General features: G+C 41.1%; 1 protein-coding gene and 1 pseudogene across 2 annotated transcripts in view; one reads left to right on the top strand and one right to left on the bottom strand.

Moving 5' to 3' along the window:
* Positions 1 to 572: 572 nt before the first annotated feature.
* On the bottom strand, positions 573 to 10,567 carry LOC311132605 (evolutionarily conserved signaling intermediate in Toll pathway, mitochondrial-like; annotated as a pseudogene). Its single transcript has 5 exons — positions 10,550 to 10,567; positions 10,203 to 10,422; positions 9,844 to 9,974; positions 9,573 to 9,639; positions 573 to 825 (listed from the first exon to the last, which is right to left on the bottom strand). The product of its transcript is annotated as an evolutionarily conserved signaling intermediate in Toll pathway, mitochondrial-like (transcript).
* A 2,888-nt stretch (positions 10,568 to 13,455) lies between these two features.
* Positions 13,456 to 19,782, top strand: part of LOC311133084 (echinoderm microtubule-associated protein-like 3) — a 39,116-nt gene continuing 32,789 nt past the window's right edge. Inside the window, exon 1 of the mRNA XM_084166520.1 lies at positions 13,456 to 13,561. Coding sequence (XP_084022646.1) covers positions 13,537 to 13,561 — 25 coding nt within the window. The 5' untranslated portion in view covers positions 13,456 to 13,536. The remainder of the gene's footprint in view (positions 13,562 to 19,782) is intronic.

Here is a 19,782-nt window from a genome sequence, read left to right as displayed (position 1 = left end):
AGGTGATACATATTTACCATTTAAGGCAACTGACTGAGTTAATGTAAATGCACACTAGTTTCAACACTGAGATTTAGGGTATGATGTCACCCTTCACTGAGGTACAAAGTTCCAAATATAATGACAATATTGTATGAATACAGTAGGTTACGCATAAGAGATGACGTACATCAGCCGTGTAAATAATTTATTGTTTTCTGATGATTTGAGACTTTCTTGAATCTTGACACACGGTGCAAATTAAAAGTTCCTGCAAGAGCCCTGTCAGACATTTACAACAACATTAAATGAGTTTAGAGGGCATCCGGTTACATACTTAAGTACCTAAGCTTGGTTTCTTGAAACATACAAGATCATACGAGTTGACAATAGATGGGTACAGTATACTTTCGTATTAAATCCACTTATTGAATGTCATCCTATTACCAGATTATATGATGAGGGCCAGGAGTGACCTGACAAGGAAGAGTTAGTTATGATAAATGCACTGTGATAAAAGCTAGCTCTCCAGGTAATCCTTTATCTCTGGTAGAGAAATGGGCTCTGTCACAGTCCTGTAGCTGTTTACTGCTTCACTCCCTGGCTACGGCAATGTCCCTCCTCCACAACAATATCTGGCTCTGTCTGTCTCTCTGCCCTGGCCCCTGTTTCTTCATCTCCCCCCTGTCTGTACCCGTGTCCAGGCTCAGGATATGCCGCTCCCTGGGGTCGGCCTCCAGGCGGAACTGGGTGGGGTTGGTCTCCTGCAGGCCTGAGATCCACTGGTTCAGGGTGGCCTGGTCCCCCCGGCTCGTCATACACATTGCGAAACTCGCCCTTCATCCACTGTAGAACACAAGACATACAGTATATCCTCTTCACAACCGCTTTGCACTCTTACAGGTGTGCCCAGCATAATTGTCCCTTGTGAGATAAATTCAATGAATCTAACTGTTTCTTTTAAAGATTCCCTGAATTAATTTTATTTATTTATGGTTTCTGTTTCTTCTTACCGTCTTCCACGTCGAAGCTACCTATCTGGCCGGCCGGCCAACTTTATACAATTCTTCAAGATCTGTCAAATTGGTTGTTGATCATTGCTAGACAACCATTGCCATAGATTTTCAAGCAGATTTAAGTCAAAACTGTAACTCGGTAACTTGGCCACTCAGGAACATTCACTGTCTTCTTGGTAAGCAACTCCAGTGTAGATTTGGACTTGTGTTTTAGGTTATTGTCCTGCTGTAAGGTGAATTCATCTCCCAGTTTCTGGTGGAAAGTAGACTGAACCAGATTTTCCTATGGGAGTTTGCCTGTGCTTGGCTCCATTCAATTTATTTTTTTGCCTGAAAAACTTCCCAGTCCTTAACGATTACATGATGCAGCCACCACTATGCTTGAAAATATGAAGAGTGGTACTCAGTAATGTGTTGTATTGGATTTGCACTTTGTTTTCAAGACAAAAAGTTAATTGCTTTGGCAATTTTTTTGCAGTATTACTTTACATTTTACATTTACATTTTAGTCATTTAGCAGACGCTCTTATCCAGAGCGACTTACAGTTAGCGCATACATTATTTTATCGAACCCACAACCCTGGCGTTGCAAACGCCATGCTCTACCAACTGAGCTACATCCCCTGCCGGCCATTCCCTCCCCTACCCTGGACTTTAGTGCCTTGTTGCGAACAGGATGCATGTTTTTGAATATTTGTATTCTGTACAGGCTTCCTTCTTTTCACTCTGTCAAATAGGTAAGTATTGTGGAGTAACTACAATGTTGTTGATCCATCCTCAGTTTTCTCCTATCACGGCCATTAAACTCTGTAATTGGCGTGTATCTTTGTAGTGACTGGGTGTATTGATACATCATCCAAAGTGTAATTAATAACTTCACCATGCTCAAAGGGTAATTCAATGTCTGCCTGTTTATTTATTTACCCATCTACCAATAGGTGCCCTTCTTTGGGAGGCATTGGAAAACCTCCCTGGTCTTTGTGGTTGAATCTGTGTTTGAAATTCACTGCTCGACTGACGGACCTTCCAGATAATTGTATGTGTGGGGTAAAGAGATGAGGTAGTCATTGAAAAGTCAGTAACTGAAAGGTTGCTGGTTCAAATCCCAGAGCCAACTAGGTGAAAAATCTGTTGCTCATGTAAGTCGCTCTGGAAAAGAGCATCTGCTAAAAAACAAAATGTGTCCATGCAATTTATAGAGTACCACAGTATGAGTCATAAAACCTAGCGGTCAATCAGGAAAATGGTTCCGATCATTTCTCCATCATTAATTTTTCCCATAGAGGATTTTAGAAACACTAAAATAAGGGCTGTGTTTCGTGACATTTCATGGCCTGACCATGTAAATCTCTCTGGGACAAGGTGACTTTTATAAATATATTCGCCTGTATTTACCCAAAAATGAAATGCAAATTAGCTGCTAATGTGGCTATCTTAAAAAACTACAAATGCCATGATGATCTGGACGAGACTGCCGAATCGAGGCAGAGGTAAGAATCTCTGGATTTACTATCTAATGTTAGTTATGTGTAGTAATGAATAAATTGGCAAAATTTATTTAAATGGACAATTCTGTGAACTCTCTTGTGCAAGTTTTAAATTGACAAAATACCTGTTAGCAAAGGAGTCAGCTAGAGATGACGTGCAGGAGATTGCAGGAATTTGTAGCTTTGCATGATGTCTACTTTGATGCTAATTAGTATTTTCGAATCTCAGAGTAAATAGAGCCGAATATATGGATAAAAGTCACCTAGTCCGAGAGAAATTTACATGGTTTTCAAAACGTCACGCCAGAGTAAGCCAGCACGAAACACAGCCCTTATTTTAAGTGTTTCTAAAATCCACTATGGGAAACATGAATGGTGGAAAAATTATTGAAACCATTTCCCTCTTTGACAGCTAGGCTTTATGGGTATTATGACACCTCCACTGTGGGGCCCTATTATGTGACTTGCTAAGCAAATCTTTACTCCTAAAATTATTTAGGCTTGCCATAACATAGGGGTTGAGTACTTATTTCAGCTTTCACTTTTAATACATTTGTAAAAATGTCAAAAAACATAATTCCACTTTGACATTATAGGGTATTGTGTGTAGGCCAGTGACAAACAAATCTCAATGTAATCCATTTTAAATTCAGGCTGTAACACAACAACATGTGGAAAAAGCCAAGGGGTGTGAATACTTTCTGATGGCACTGGAGGTGGGAGAAACAGACTGAAGGCTTGGACCAGGGAATATTTAGGATATAAACCATTTGCATTTCTAAACCATTGATTGTACGAGAAACACAGTTTTTGTGTTTTAATGCTACCTTTTCCATGCACTGAAACCCTCAAAAAGTGTTTTCACAACAATCTCTTAAAAACACCAATATTAAGGTTGAAGAACCACTTTGGGTGTATCAGAGTACTTAATTTCTGTTTTAAAACACATGCTGTGCATTAAAATGTTTACATTGGGTTTACATTCAAACATCCTCCAAATACCAGATCTCAGCTTAGGTGCACTACTCTTCATGGTTTCATTACACAATCATGGTGTTTTGAGACTTTCTATTTTTACAGTGTAGCTGTCTGCTCCACAGACCTATATACACTACCAGTCAAAAGTTTGGACACACCTACTCATTCAATTTTTACTATTTTTTACATTGTAGAATAATAGTGAAGACATCAAAACTATGAAATAACACCTATGGAATCATGTAGTATCCAAAAAAGTGTTAACCTCTATGGGATCGGTGTCCCGTATACGGGACGGTTGAGCTAACGTGCGCTAATGTGATTAGCATAACTGTTGTAAGTAACAGCAAACTTCCAGGACATAGACATGTCTTATATGGGCAGAAAGCTTAAATTCTTGTTAATCTAACTGCACTGTCCAATTTACAGTAGCTATTACAGTGAAAAAATGCTATTGTTTGAGGAGAGCGCACAACAACAGAAAACGTATCACGGCAACTGGTTTGATACATTCACCTCTGAAGGTAAATAACGTACTTACATTCAGTAATCTTGCTCTGATTTGTCATCCTGAGGGTCCCAGAGATAAAATGTAGCATAGTTTTGTTTGATAAAATCAATTTTTATATTAAAATGTAGGAACTGGGTTCTACAGTTTGAACCCCTGCTGTCTCTGGCTCCACACCCACCCCGCCCGGCCATCTAGATGTGTGAAAGTTAGTGTATAAGCTAATGATCCATCATGTATGACATTCCTGGGAGTGTGTAAACTTACATTTTGTATTACCATATCATTTTTGTATGTTCTCTATAGTTATGTACTTGAAAATGTGTCAATTGACCAATTCGGCACATTTGGGCAGACTTGATACAAAATAGTCCAGTATTGCAATGCTTCACCGGATCAATCTGAAACTTTGCACACACAATGCGCTAAACTGCAATATTATATTGTGACCTTTCTCTTGCATTTCAAAGACAATGGAACAAAAAAATTAATAGGAAACGCATGTTTTTTTGTTTGTATTATCTTTTACCAGATCGTATGTGTTATATTCTCCTACATTCATTTCAAATTTCCACACATTTCAAAGTGTTTCCTTTCAAATGGTATCAAGAATATGCCTATCCTTGCTTCATGCCCTGAGCTACAGGCAGTTAGATTTGGGTATGTCATTTTAGGCGAAAATTGAAAAAACGGGTCCGATCCTTAAATCAAAATATATTTTATATTTGAGATTCTTCAAATAGCCACCCTTTGCCTTGATGACAGCTTTGCACACTCTTGGCATTCTCTCAACCAGCTTCATGAGGTAGTCACCTGGAATGCATTTCAATTAACAGGTGTGCCTTGTTAAAAGTTATTTTGTGGAATTTCTTTCCTTCTTAATGCGTTTGAGCCAATCAGTTGTGTTGTGACAAGGTAGGGGGGGGTATACAGAATATAGCCCTATTTGGTAAAAGACCAAGTCCATATTATGGCAAGAACAGCTCAAATAAGCAAAGCGAAACGACAGTCCATCATTACTTTAAGACATGAAGGTCAGTCAATACGGAACATTTCAAGAACTTTGAAAGTTTCTTCAAGTGCAGTTGCAAAAACCATAAAGCGCTATGATGAAACTGGCTCTCATGAGGACTGCCACAGGAATGAAAGACCCAGAGTTACCTCTGCTGCAGAGGATAAGTTCATTAGAGTTACCAGCCTCAGAAATTGCAGCCCAAATAAATGATTCACAGAGTTCAAGTCACAGACACATTTCAACATCAACTGTTCAGAGGGGACTGTGTGAATCAGGCCTTCATGGTCAAATTGCTGCAAAGAAACCACTACTAAAGGACACCAATAAGAAGAAGAGACCTGCTTGGGCCAAGAAACACGAGCAATGGACATTAGACTGGTGGAAATTTGTCCTTTGGTCTGGAGTCCAAATTTGAGATGTTTGGTTCCAACCGCTGTGTCTTTGTGAGACGCGGTGTGGGTGAACGAATGATCTCCTCATGTGTAGTTCCCACCGTAAAGCATGGAGGAGGAGGAGGAGGAGGTGTTATGGTGTGGGGGTGCTTTGCTGGTGACACTGTCTGTGATTGATTTAGAATTCAAGGCACACTTAACCAGCATTGCTACCACAGCATTCTGCAGTGATACGCCATCCCATCTGGTTTGGGCTTAGTGGGACTATCATTGTTTTTTCAACAGGACAATGACCCAACACACCTCCAGGCTGTGTTAGGGCTATTTTACCAAGAAGGAGAGTGATGGAGTGCTGCATCAGATGACCTGGCCTCCACAATCCCCCGACCTCAACCCAATTGAGATGGTCTGGGATGAGTCGGACCACAGAGTGAAGGAAAAGCAGCCAACAAGTGCTCAGCATATGTGGAAACTCCTTCAACTGTTGGAAAAGCATTCCAGGTGAAGCTGGTTGAGAGAATGCCAAGTGTGCAAAGCTGTCATCAAGGCAAAGGGTGGCTATTTGAAGAATCTCAAATATAAAATATATTTTGATTTGTTTAACACTTTTTTGGTTACTACATGATTACTACTTGTTTCATAGTTTTGATGTCTTCACTATTATTCTACAATGTAGAAAATAGTAAAAATAAAGAAAAACCCTTGAATGAGTAGGTGTGTCCAAACGTTTGACTGTATAACCTATAACAATAACCTGCACTGATGCAGTGGTACATGTTTTATAGCTCAATGAGAAGTAGTATATCATTAACCGAGGACCACACTGGAAATAAGGGTTTTTACACTTTCCTGTGTCATCCTTTGGATTTTCTTGTTCTTCAATTGTTTTTTTAAACTGTACAATGTGTTTTACCCAAAACAAAATCAGTCAATAGGCTTCTCTCTGCTCGTTTTCTTCACTCTTGACCAAATGCTCAATACGTCATGGGTACTCCCACCACCACTCTCAGCATCAGCCCATATTTATCAGTGGAGGAAGGTGGGACAAGATCCAAGTTTCCCATACATCTGGTGGAGCAGTGAATGGTTTGATGACTGAACAAGAGGGACAGGCCTACATTATATTGTATACTCTCTAGTTAAAATGACAGGTAAAAAGTATTTGTTATCATTATGCAGAAATGTGGATAAAAAGTATTGTATGTTTCTCTCTCTCTCGTTGTTTCTTCTGTAGGGTGTAGCTACATTCATCTCTGTTTGAATGAAGACTTCTCATCTATTCCACACCCAGTGAAGGCCATCCGTATTGCAGCAAAGTTTAATTTTGACTATGGCAATAGTAATTTTCCATCTGACAGCCTGAGTGAGTTTAGCAGTTGAATTTTAATCACATTTCTTAATAAAAGAAAGCCCAGTCAGGCTAGGCATGCGTCCCAAATGGCAACCTATTCCCTATATAGTGCACTACTTTAGAACAGAGAATGGCACCCTATTCCCTATATAGTGCACTACTTTTGACCAGCAATTGGGAATTGCAAAATGTTAATTTTGATGTGTGATGGAGTTATTGCCTTGCTGGAAGTTCCACTTGTGGCCAAGTTTCAGCTTTCTTGTGTGACAGAGGGGATACAATGCGTGAGTCTACCACAGGACAAACCAACGTCTTACCATTAGACCCAGAGGAAATTCCCTCTTGGGCCGAGGGCAGACACTGATTTTGAAGTCGCAGGCAGGGCTACACCTTGACCATGAGCAACCATTCTTTGGCTCATGTCCGCTACTCTGGCAGAGGCAACCAGGTTTTTGGCCAAATACTGTACATTAGAAATGTATTATAAACGTTATGCTGACCATGCTATCATGAGACAGCCTTCTTTTTCTTCAAAGCAATTTGATCTGACGATGGATCACTGACTGAGTTTATCTTGTGGATACATAAGGATGCATTCTGCCATGATTGTAATTCATATCAGTCATCCAAAACAGCAACTCTTGATCTTTGATCAAAATAAAGTCAATGTCATTATTTACCTTGCCGAAATATATTTCTGATGCTTCTGATATCCTTATTAGGGAATATGGAAAGATTTATTCTCTGTGGAGAAAAGAAAACAAAGTTTATACTTACATTTATAGGTTTATTTATGTTCCAATTAAAAGCAAAAACAAGTGAAAACAATTAATACAAGGAAGGAATTGATGCAGAGGCCTGCGATGGCTATCCTAGCGGGAATGGCATGCCAAAGTGACGATTAGAGAGTCTGCCTGATATTGCAACAAACTAGCCCAATCCGACCATCCTGATATCGTAAACTTACAGTGCCAGACAAATATACACCCTTGCACCCTAACCCTTTGCAGACACTAAACAAGGTGCTTTCCAATGGAAGAGCTAAGAGGAAAGTCATCCAACAAATCCAGGAAGCAGGTTCCTGATGATGATGCTGCTACTGTCTTGGTGTTTGAGGAAGAGGAAGGACTCCTAATGATTCCTTATTTCTACATGTTAGAAAGACATGTTTGTTTTACGGTACGGCATAATTCTATATCAAATCAAACTTTATTTATAGAGCACATTCCTTACAAGTTAATGCATTTCAAAGTTCTTAAAACAAAAAATTTAAATAATACATAAATAAAAAGGACAAAGATAAGATAGATGATCTAGATACATTTAAATGGTCAAATGAAACTGAACATATTCAAATAATAATAGGGCAATAAAACAACAGTGAAACCAGAGAGACTGAAGGAAGTAAAATAAATAAGATAAATACAATTGAATAAAGCAAATTAAATTATATCAGGTAGATAAAATAGCACAATAAAATCACCCTAGGTAAAAGCACGGCTAGAAAGGTGTGTCTTGAGCGCTCTCTTAAAAATGTCTACTGTCTCTACTCAGATCCTCCAGCTGGCTGTTCCAACAGCCTGGTCTCATAGACTAGACATAACATAGTAAATGTAAATCCGTGACACTCAAATTAGTATGATATGTTACGTTTGGTATGGTTACATAAGACAGATGGTTACTTAAGGCAAAAACGAAAGTAAAGTGGTTGTTCGGGGTGGATGGGTGGACGTATAACGTGAAAGGTTATGAGTTCGAATCTTATCAGGGACAGCTTTAGCATTTTAGCTAATTAGCAACTTTTCAACTACTTACTACTTTGCAGCTACTTAGCATGTTAGTTAACCCTTCCCCTAAACTTAACCCTTTAAGCTAACCCTTCCCCTAACCTAACTCCTAAACTTCACCCTAACCCCTAATCCTAACCCCTTGCCTAGCTAACGTTAGCCACCTAGCTAGAATTCGTAACATACCATACGTTATTTTTTCAATCTTGAGATGTCCTCTCGTCTTCTGTCCAGTGGTCGGTTGAGTGGTCATTTGCCTATTTAAAAGGGACACTTTGACTCAATTACTCCTTTGCCACAGCACTCACATGATATGTATCCATCACAAGAAACGCCAATGTCTTTAAAATTCTAAAACCTGCCTTTTCCACTTTCAAGTTAATGTGCTTCTTGTATACCTGGTCTGATACTAATATCTTTGTAGAGGTTTGTGATAGGGCAGTGCTCAGGCCTAGTGCATATTTGTACATCCACCTCATGGTCCTTGCCCCATAGAATGCATGGTGTTTTGAGTTGGTTGTCAACTGATCGACTTTAATAAGTGCTTGGGATGGTTCTTCCAGTGATGTGTGAATAACCCTGTTTGCAGAGGAGCCTGTGATCCGTCCTGCTCTATGTTGGTGCCAAGCCTTACAGGCAGCCTGATCTTTTGTTTCTTCCTCCACCTGAGAAACTTGCTCATCTGTGAAACAATGTAGATTATTGAACCAAGGTTTGGGGGTGAAAACATCAGCATGGTCCTTGAATGTACTGAGACCAAAGGGAAGTTCCTTTGTCGCCGAGAGCGTCTGGAGCAGCTGCTTTTCCTGTGAAGTTGAAGCTTTGAGGATGGTTCTCCTTTCCTTATCGCTTCCTTGATTTTGTACTTTTTCACTGTAGAATTCAATTTCTTTAATAATTTGTATCTTTGTATTGACCCATCTTCCAATAGGTGCCCTTCTTTGGGAGGCATTGGAAAACCTCCCTGGTCTTTGTGGTTGAATCTGTGTTTGAAATTCACTGCTCGACTGACGGACCTTACAGATAATTGTACGTGTGGGGTAAAGAGAGGAGGTAGTCATTCGAAGTCCAGGTCCAGCTGAACAGGGTAGTCGAAACACCTCTCTGGATCGTATGGCTCCTCCACCTGACAGGGACAAAACAGGTACGCTAATAGATCACTATTACTGCTCAAGCTATAATAAAACAAAGTGTATAATAAAAGTATTGTATTAGTATGGAACAGATACTTAAGGCAATATTCATAATATAAAATTATAACATTGTAAACGCTACCGTTAAAATATACACAATTTACACCATGTTAACATCGTTGCACAGGGTCTCCAACCTTTTTCTCAGGGGGCAGTTGATCAGCCCTGAATATGTCTTCCTCAGCCACTGGGGGAAGGGGCCCTCCACAAACACAGGCCTGTTGGGGTTATGTTTAGCCAGCAGCTCCATCTGGGCTGGGCTGGATCCCTGACAGGATGAGAAAAGGCAGGGTTTACCATTTAAACAGACAACGATATTGAGAACCGTATGTTTGCAGTGCATCCTCTGGAGTTGCACCTAGCCAATAATAACTGATAACTTAAATACCGGCTGACCACAGAATACGAGTACATCTACTGAAAAGAGAATCTGAGATCCTGGGATTCGGATCCCTGGTAGTTTGTATGTAAAAAAGAGGGAACTCTGATTATCTACCTAGGTAGTGTGGGAAGGTGATCTCCTCCCCTGACTCTGAGATGTCAGTACAAGGCATCTGGCAGACCGTGACCTTAGCGCCCAGGTCGTTAGCGATGCGGTGGAGACTGAGGCGGGCCAAGTCTACAGGGTCCCCAGGGAGCTGCAGGGGGACGGGGAAGGCGTGCTTGAACTTGGGGAACCAGTACATGATGCGCTGGTACTTCCTCATAGGGTGACTCTAGTCCCTGAGAACTAACAATCACCAATAAAAACTAGAGTCGGAGAGAATCTAAAATTCCAAAAGTGTCATGACATGGGCACCCCACTGATTTTGTTATAATGTTTGAGTCACTCAGATAGCATACGAACATGGCATAAGCCATGGCAAAATGTGTAGAATTGCAGGAAACTGGCTTTAAAACTGTAAAATGTTCACGCCGCCAAGAGGAGGGCCTTTAAAATCTTTGGTCGGAGACCACGCAATTGACCACGGCCACTAGCACGCCCCTACGCTAACGTTGCCACCGCTGCTGAAAAGAAACCTATGGGAAACACTGTACACACACCACTGTAAATATGGGATAACGATCATCCATCGCTGTTAACTCAAATTTAACTACCATGTTGACGTGATTACCTGGGGAAATTCCTATGGTTTTAGGGAGTGACATACAGTGGGGAAAAAAAGTATTTAGTCAGCCACAAATTGTGCAAGTTCTCCAACTTAAAAAGATGAAAGAGGCCTGTAATTTTCATCATAGGTACATGTCAACTATGACAGACAAATTGAGAATATTTTTTCCAGAAAATCACATTGTAGGATTTTTAATGAATTTATTTGCAAATTATGGTGGAAAATAAGTATTTGGTCACCTACAAACAAGCAAGATCTATGTCTCTCACAGACCTGTAACTTCTTCTTTAAGAGGCTCCTCTGTCCTCCACTCGTTACCTGTATTAATGGCACCTGTTTGAACTTGTTATCAGTATAAAAGACACCTGTCCACAACCTCAAACAGTCACACTCCAAACTCCACTATGGCCAAGACCAGAAACAAAATTGTAGACCTGCACCAGGCTGGGAAGAATGAATCTGCAATAGGTAAGCAGCTTGGTTTGAAGAAATCAATTGTGGGAGCAATTATTAGGAAATGGAAGACATACAAGACCACTGATAATCTCCCTCGATCTGGGGCTCCACGCAAGATCTCACCCTGTGGGGTCAAAATGATCACAAGAACGGTGAGCAAAAATCCCAGAACCACACGGGGGGACCTAGTGAATGACCTGCAGAGAGCTGGGACCAAAGTAACAAAGCCTACCATCAGTAACACACCATGCCGCCAGGGACTCAAATCCTGCAGTGCAAGACGTGTCCCCCTGCTTAAGCCAGTACATGTCCAGGCCCGTCTGAAGTTTGCTAGAGTGCATTTGGATGGTCCAGAAGAGGATTGGGAGAATGTCATATGGTCAGATGAAACCAAAACAGAACTTTTTGGTAAAAACTCAACTCGTCGTGTTTGAAGGACAAAGAATGCTGAATTGCATCCAAAGAACACCATACCTACTGTGAAGTATGGGGGTGGAAACATCATGCTTTGGGGCTGTTTGTCTGCAAAGGGACCAGGACGACTGATCCGTGTAAAGGAAAGAATGAATGGGGCCATGTATCATGAGATTTTGAGTGAAAACCTCCTTCCATCAGCAAGGGCATTGAAGATGAAACGTGGCTGGGTCTTTCAGCATGACAATGATCCCAAACACACCGCCCGGGCAACGAAGGAGTGGCTTCGTAAGAAGCATTTCAAGGTCCTGGAGTGGCCTAGCCAGTCTCCAGATCTCAACCCCATAGAAAATCTTTGGAGGGAGTTGAAAGTCCGTGTTGCCCAGCGACAGCCCCAAAACATCACTGCTCTAGAGGAGATCTGCATGGAGGAATGGGCCAAAATACCAGCAACAGTGTGTGAAAACCTTGTGAAGACTTACAGAAAACGTTTGACCTGTGTCATTGCCAACAAAGGGTATATAACAAAGTATTGAGAAACTTTTGTTATTGACCAAATACTTATTTTCCACCATAATTTGCAAATAAATTCATAAAAATCCTACAATGTGATTTTCTGGATATTTCTTTCTGATTTTGACTGTCATAGTTCACGTGTACCTATGATGAAAACTACAGGCCTCTCTCATCTTTTTAAGTGGGAGAACTTGCACAATTGGTGGCTGACTAAATACTTTTCCCCCCCACTGTACCTGGCCACAGGTGTCATGTAGTGTAATTATGGAAAATGCCGTGGCTGTCTGACGCAGGGTAGCATGCTGGACAGCTGCTCTGACAGAGGGGGCCAGAAACCCCACACTCTGGAACCGTAGTAGACAGCGGGCAGAGTTCATGGTGCATGCATCATGTGGCTCCTACAAAAGAGAGACACTGACATGATTAACAAGATAAGCAGATGGGACAAATAGTACAGGGACACTATGAATCTGCACTAGTATGACTATATCGTGACAGCTTGCAAAACATAAGTGCAGATCAATCTCTGTGGTTTTGGGGGGTGCTTGCACAACAGACATAAACAGGAAAACATACTGTATCTTCTAGCTAGCTATAAGTAGCCATGTTCAATTTATGACTGTCACAACTTGTGAGGGTCATTAGAAGCTCGATAGTTATACGGGGAGGTAAAAGTGTGGCGAGATTAATCTCCTTCGTATCAAGTCTCCTTCAGACATGTCTCTCCATGGGCATCTCCATGTTGAAACGCCGGCTGCATTTTCTGGTTCAACAGCGTTTTCGTTCCCCCATCATAACAAAAACAAGGACGCCGAGCTTATGTTCCGCCATCGTGTGGATGAAGTGAAGTACAAGAACACGCCACCAGGTGGCAGGAAATCTCTGTGAAATAAAATAATTTATATTTACATTTACAAATCTCAGTTGAACAGAACTTTTGGATGAGGTGTAACTCAAAAAGTAGTGCTGCAAGTTTCAATAAGGAGCATATTATTATTACATGTGCACATAGTCATCGCAAAACGCGGGGATAGTTATACCATACTTGTCTCCACGAGCATAATTTGGGGAATTCTGGTGCGGTGTGCATGTGAATCTATTGGGCGATTGTGCACTTGTCCACCCAATGTTCAGCTCAGTTCCTGGATTTGTGTAAAGAATTTGAGTGCACGTTGCCATGCGTGCCTCTTCTCTTTTCTCAAGAAACAGCTTCAGCACGAGCTCCAGAGTGTGGTTTCTGACACGCTCCAGGGTAGAGCATCAGCATGGGAAATACACCCAAAAACAAACGTCACTCCTAGAAAACAGTAATTATCTTCTGGGCAATCAGTCATGGATAGTTCTACGAATAGCTTAGGTAAGTAAAGCATCTATAATCGTATTTGTAGTCAACCGTTTCTAACTTTGAGTAGCTACTTTCTGTCTGTCAACCACACAGTTACTTATGTGGGCATATCAGTCTGCAAATTACAAAGCAGCATGTATAGGTTATGTGCAAAACATGCAATTGAAAAACTGAAAACACACCTTTGCAATTGTATAAAGGAGTAATTGCAATTATATGATAACCTAGGGCCAATGATGTTGTGTGCTTTCAGTTTGTAAGAATTTTGCTATGTTCTTGCTCACTTTTTTCAATCATGAAAATTAACTTTGTTGTATCCTCTAGTCTAGGTAGATGTGAAACAAAGTCATTTAAATCACTCACCATCTCTCACGAGATAGGGTGTGCGTATGGGGTTCTGGTGAATGGACTGGCAGGCGTGGGAACATAATGTTATCTAGAATGTTCTCTCCCAATTGGGTAGGATGCTAGATTACTTGTTGCCAGGTTAGCGCCTTAGTTTGTAGTCTCTTGACTATTTCTATGGCAAGGCAACTCCATTATCTACACCAGGGATGCATTCAAATTGATTGATTTGATTTGAGTAGTGATTTATCACTATAAGCTCTTTTATCACGCTAAAACAAACAGTCCTATTCAAAGTTCTAGGGGGACATTCCTATATGGAAGTTAGTTCAGTGCATTGATGACCAAACTAGACACAATTTAATCTGTCCGGAGTTAGGGATACATTTGTTGGACCACCATCTGCGCTGGAGGAACTTCAAAGGTTCCTAAATCAAGCAAGAGAGAGGAACTATAACTATAAACAGCATATTGACAATTTGGGTGTTAAAGATTTTTAGTACCCCCTACCATATGATGCATGAACTAATTTGGGGGTACCTACCCATCTATAACCCAAACATTTCTGGGTCTCTCTGGCCATGATTTTAAATGGAAATAAACAGATATTCAGTTTGTGGTTGTTATTAATTGTTTTCCCCTCCGTGTTGCAGTAGCATTGGTTATGCTACTGCTGCCATGACAATGGAATTTTTAATGGGTTCTACAAAGGAGTAGAATGGGAGCCATTGTGGTATATCTGTAGCAGTCCCACCTCATGTGCTGATGTTTTGTTTACCATCTTGTAAAAGGGTGTGTTGATAGGCATACAGGGGAACACACAGGGGAACAGTCAATGTTCGAGAGCATCAAAACCGTGATGTATCATGGTATTTTGTATTTTAATAGGATCCCCATTAGCTGTTGCGAAAGCAGCAGCTACTCTTCCTGGGGTCCACACAAAACATGAAACATGTCATAATACAGAACATTAATAGACTAGAAGAGCTCAAGGACAGAACTACATAAATGTAAAAATGGCACACACAGCCTACATATCAATACATACACACACAATATCCAGGTCAAATAGGGGAGAGGCATTGTGCCGTGAGGTGTTGCTTTACCTGCTTTATGAAACAGGTTTGCTGTTCGTTTGAGCAATATGAGATGGAAGGGAGGTTCATGCAATAAGGGCTCTAATACTGTACGCTTTATTGAATTTGGGGACTGTGAAAATACCCCTTATGGCATGTCTGGTGGGGTAAGTGTGTGTGTCAGAGCTGTGTGTAAGTTGACTGCAAACTATTTGGAATTTTCAACACATTAATGTTTCTTATAAAAAGAAGTGATTCAGTCAGTCTCTCCTCAACTCTTAGCCAAGAGAGACTGGCATGCATAGTATTTATGTTAGCCCTCTGATTACAATGAAGAGCAAGACGTGCCGCTCTGTTCTGGGCCAGCTGCAGCTTAACTAGGTCTTTCTTTGCAGCACTTGACCTCATGACTGGACAATAATCAATATTAGACAAAACTAGAGCCTGCACGACTTGCTTTTTGGTGTGTGGTGTCAAAAAAGCAGAGCATCTCTTTATTATGGACCGACCTCTCCCCATCTTTACAACCATTGAATCTATATGTTTTGACCATGACAGTTTACAATCTAAGGTAACACCAAGTAATTTAGTCTCCTCAACTTGCTCAACAGCCACACCATTCATTACCAGATTCAGCTGTGGTCTAGAGCTAAGGGAATGATTTGTACCAAATACAATGCTCTTAGTTTTAGAGATGTTCAGGACCAGTTTATTAGTGGCCACCCATTCCAAAACTGACTGCAACTAATTGTTAAGGGTTTCAGTGACTTCATTAGCTGTGGTTGCTGACACGTATATGGTTGAATCATCAGCATACATGGACACACATGCTTTGTTTAATGCCAGTGGCAGGTCATTGGTAAAAATAGAAAAGAGTAGAGGGCCTAGAGAGCTGCCCTGCGGTACACCACACCCTACATGTTTGAAACTATAGAGGCTTCCATTAAAGAAAGTCCTCTTGAGTTCTATTAGATAGATAGCTCTGAATCCAGGTTGAAAAGCAATAAAACATGTTTTCTCAACAACAGGTTATGGTCAATAATATCAAAGGCTGCACTGAAATCTAACAGTACAGCTCCCACAAACTCCTTATTATCCATTTCTTTCAACCAATCATCAGTCATCTGTGTCAGTGCAGTACATGTTGAGTAAATTGTGACTGACTGATCTACAAATAATATTGAGTAGTTTGTTATTTATGATGTAAGGTGATTTGTAGATCAATCAGTCTCGACTCACCTTTAAAGTCGGCTGCAATGTCTAACGGGCCCAATATAACATGGAGAGGCAGACGCCCGGTTAGCAACTGTGGGCAATGCCTGTCTGTCAGTATGTCTCACTCACAGCTGACTAGAATATGTCCCCCTAAGCACAGATCTAGGATCAGCTTATCCTACAGCAATCCTAACCTCAACTATTTAGGGATTACGAAGTGAAACTGCCATCAGATCAGCACTATGTTTTATTCAGTCAGCAGGATGGGGCTTTCAGTGGGCTGTCAGTGAGTTTACTGTCAGGGATTGTCTGGGTCTGTGGGTGTTTGGCTGAACTGTCCATAAAATCACCAGCACACCCCCACAGCTAGCTGATAATTCCATGCTGCCCTGTCAGAAATCACAGTTAACTAGGGTCTGAGAACATGTCAGTTGTCAGATAGCTTGCTTCTATGTGGACCGCTTCATTTGGTTATGGTTTTCATTGCTGTAGTCGGTAGAAGGTTTGTTAATAACTTGCTTTATCTACACATGATAAAAAATGCAGGGGTTTTGACATGGTTGATTATGTCCAGCAGCTCCTTTGCGCTACCATGTGTGAGATCATACTGGTATTACATTTATACTGCCTGTAGAATACCTCATAGCTTTTTTTATCTGCATGCAAAGCAAGTATGCTCTTGCATAATTTCCCTCTGATTTAAGCTTAGTGACACTGTGTTGACCCCAAACAGCTCAAGAGAAATGTTTAATGTTTATTTTTAGATTGTTTAGATCCTCTTAATCTTGTGTTTAGCCTCAATATTTGCGACCAACATTTAATCTTCAGCTAGTATCAAATACAGAGCATGGATTGATGTAGGTTGAGCAACAGACGAAAGTCCACACTTTTCCATCAGACAATGCTACTCAGAATTTTCTCATACGATAATAAGATATGATCATAAATAAACGTTTTCTATTAAACGTTAGACCAGGAGATAGCAGCAGACAGTTGTAATTCCCCTGCATATATTCTCTCAGGTGGGGGTGAGTCTGTCAGTGTGTTCTGCTGTAATGTAGCTATATCTCTCTGTTTCGGTTCAGTGTGATGAGTTCGATGGAAGTGCAGAGGTGTCAAGTAAGACACAGGATGTGTTGTGGTGGCAACATGGCTCGTGATCACATGGGTCCCGGGGACAGACACTCTCTGTAGGTGGTGATGCACCGTGGAGGGTGGCATTCACCAGAAAGGAGCTGACAAAGGGTGGGTGAAATGTGGGAAGAGGCTGTGTGTGTGTGTGTGTGTGTGCTGTCAATCCTTACTCTTGAGAGTCTGGGTTGGAAAATAACCGTCACGTCTCGATTTAAGACTGTTTCAACCACAATTAAGTAACAGTCATAAGATTGCAAGTAAGGACTTTGGATACAGCAAGATAAGAAAATCCCAAACTATTAAGAGAAGGAAAAACATCTCAAAGACCAAAACGTCCTTATAGCCATAAAACCGCTACCTTAACACTTCGATAAAAAGTGTATTTTCCTTTTAATGAAACTACAGTTCTTCAAAAAGTCAGCCTGGGCAAGAGATTTATTTTAAATGATTAACCTTTATTTATCCAGGCGAGTCAATTTTTTTACAATGACGGCCTGGCCAGTGATGACTGAGAAGTGCTGTGCAATAAATAAAATAAATAAAAGAACATCAAAATCACAGGACAAGACAGACATCACAACACAAAAGCACAGGACATATGACAAGCAAAAGTCAATACAGAACAGTAACAGCACAAGGAGAACAGATATCACAACACAACGGGACAGAAACACATGGCAACAACACAACATTTAGAGTTTCTAGCTAGTTTTTAGCCTTGTAGGATGTTGCTCTAATTTCACTATTTTCTGTGCCGAGTGGCCTGGGCCATCTGAGGTCTCGAGAACTCATTGGCCGCCATCATTCTTAAATGGAAGAAGTTTGAGCTGGCTGCCCGGCCAAACTGAGCAATCGGGGGAGAAGGGCCTCGGTCAGGGAGGTGACCAAGAACCCAATGGTCACTCTGACAGAGCTCCAGAGTTCCTCTGTGGAGATGGGAGAACCTTCCAGAAGGACAACCATCTCTGCAGCACTCCACCAATCAGGCCTTAATGATAGAATGGCCAGACAGAAGCCACTCCTTAGTAAAAGGCACATGACAGCCAAAAGGCACCTAAAGGACTCTGACCATGAGAAACAAGATTCTCTGGGCTGATGAAATCAAGATTGAACTCTTTGGCCTGAATGCCAAGCGTCACGTCTGGAGGAAACCTGGCACCATCCCTACGGTGAAGCATGGTGGTGGCAGCATCATGCTGTGGGGATGTTTTTCATCAGCAGGGACTGGGAGACTAGTCAGGATAGAGGGAAAGCTGAACAGAACAAAGTACAGCGAGATCCTTGATGAAAACCTGATCCAGAGCGCTCAGAACCTCAGACTGGGGCGAAGGTTCACCTTCCAACAGGACAACGACCTTAAGCACACAGCCAAGACAACGCAGGAGTGGCTTCGGGACAAGTCTCTGAATGTCCTTGAGTGGCCCAGGCAGAGCCCGGACTTGAACCCAATCGAACATCTCTGGAGAGACCTGAAAATAGCTGTGCAGCGATGCTCCACATCCAAGCTGGCAGAGCTTGAGAGGATCTGCAGAGAAGAATGGGAGAAACTCCCCAAATAAAGGTGTGCCAAGCTTGTAGCGTCATACCAAAGAAGACTCGAGGCTGTAATCACTGCCAAAGGTGCTTCAACAATGTACTGAGTAAAGGGTCTGAATACTTATGTAAATGTGATATTTCCGTAGTTTCTTCTGTATATACATTTGCAAAAATGTGCTTTGTCATTGTGGGGTATTGTGTGTGTGTGTGTGTGTGTGTGTGTGTGTGTGTGTGTAGATTGATGAGGGAAAAAACTATTTCATCCAGTTTAGAATAAAGCTGGAATGTAACAAAAAGTGGAAAAAGTCAAGGGGTCTGAATACTTTCCGAATTCACTGTAATTACAAATAATTTGTAGACTGCAAATTGACCGCAGGAAGCCCAAATAGATATGTTTGACTAAAACATAATCATTTCAAACCTTGCTTACATTTTTATACGATCTCGTGTCTCTCTATTATGCGTGGGAATACTTGAACAGATTTCTTAAATTAAAATCACTTGAGCTAATTTCTTGATGTTTTTACAGTCTATGTCCAACAATAAAAACAAGTTTATTTTGTATTTATTTATTTTTGCTCTGAAAACTTGGGGATCCAAATAACACCACAGTCGGCTCCGTTTGCGTAGACTGTGTAGTGGCTTGCGACAGTATTCACCCCCCTTGGCATTTTTCCTATTTGTTGCCTTACAACCTGGAATTAAAATTGATTTTTGGGGGGTTTGTATCATTTGATTTACACAACATGCCTACCACTTTGAAGATGCAAAATATTTTTTATTGTGAAACAAACAAGAAATAAGACACAAAAACAGAGAACTTGAGCTTGCATAACTATTCACCCCCCCCAAAGTCAATACTTTGTAGAGCCACCTTTTGCAGCAATTACAGCTGCAAGTCTCTTGGGGTATGTCTCTATAAGCTTG

This window comes from Coregonus lavaretus (genome assembly GCF_964263955.1).
Source record: "Coregonus lavaretus genome assembly, chromosome: 7".
Classification (NCBI taxonomy): domain Eukaryota; kingdom Metazoa; phylum Chordata; class Actinopteri; order Salmoniformes; family Salmonidae; genus Coregonus; species Coregonus lavaretus.
Note: the sequence above shows the minus strand (reverse complement) of the source record. Positions and strands in the feature narration are given on the sequence as shown.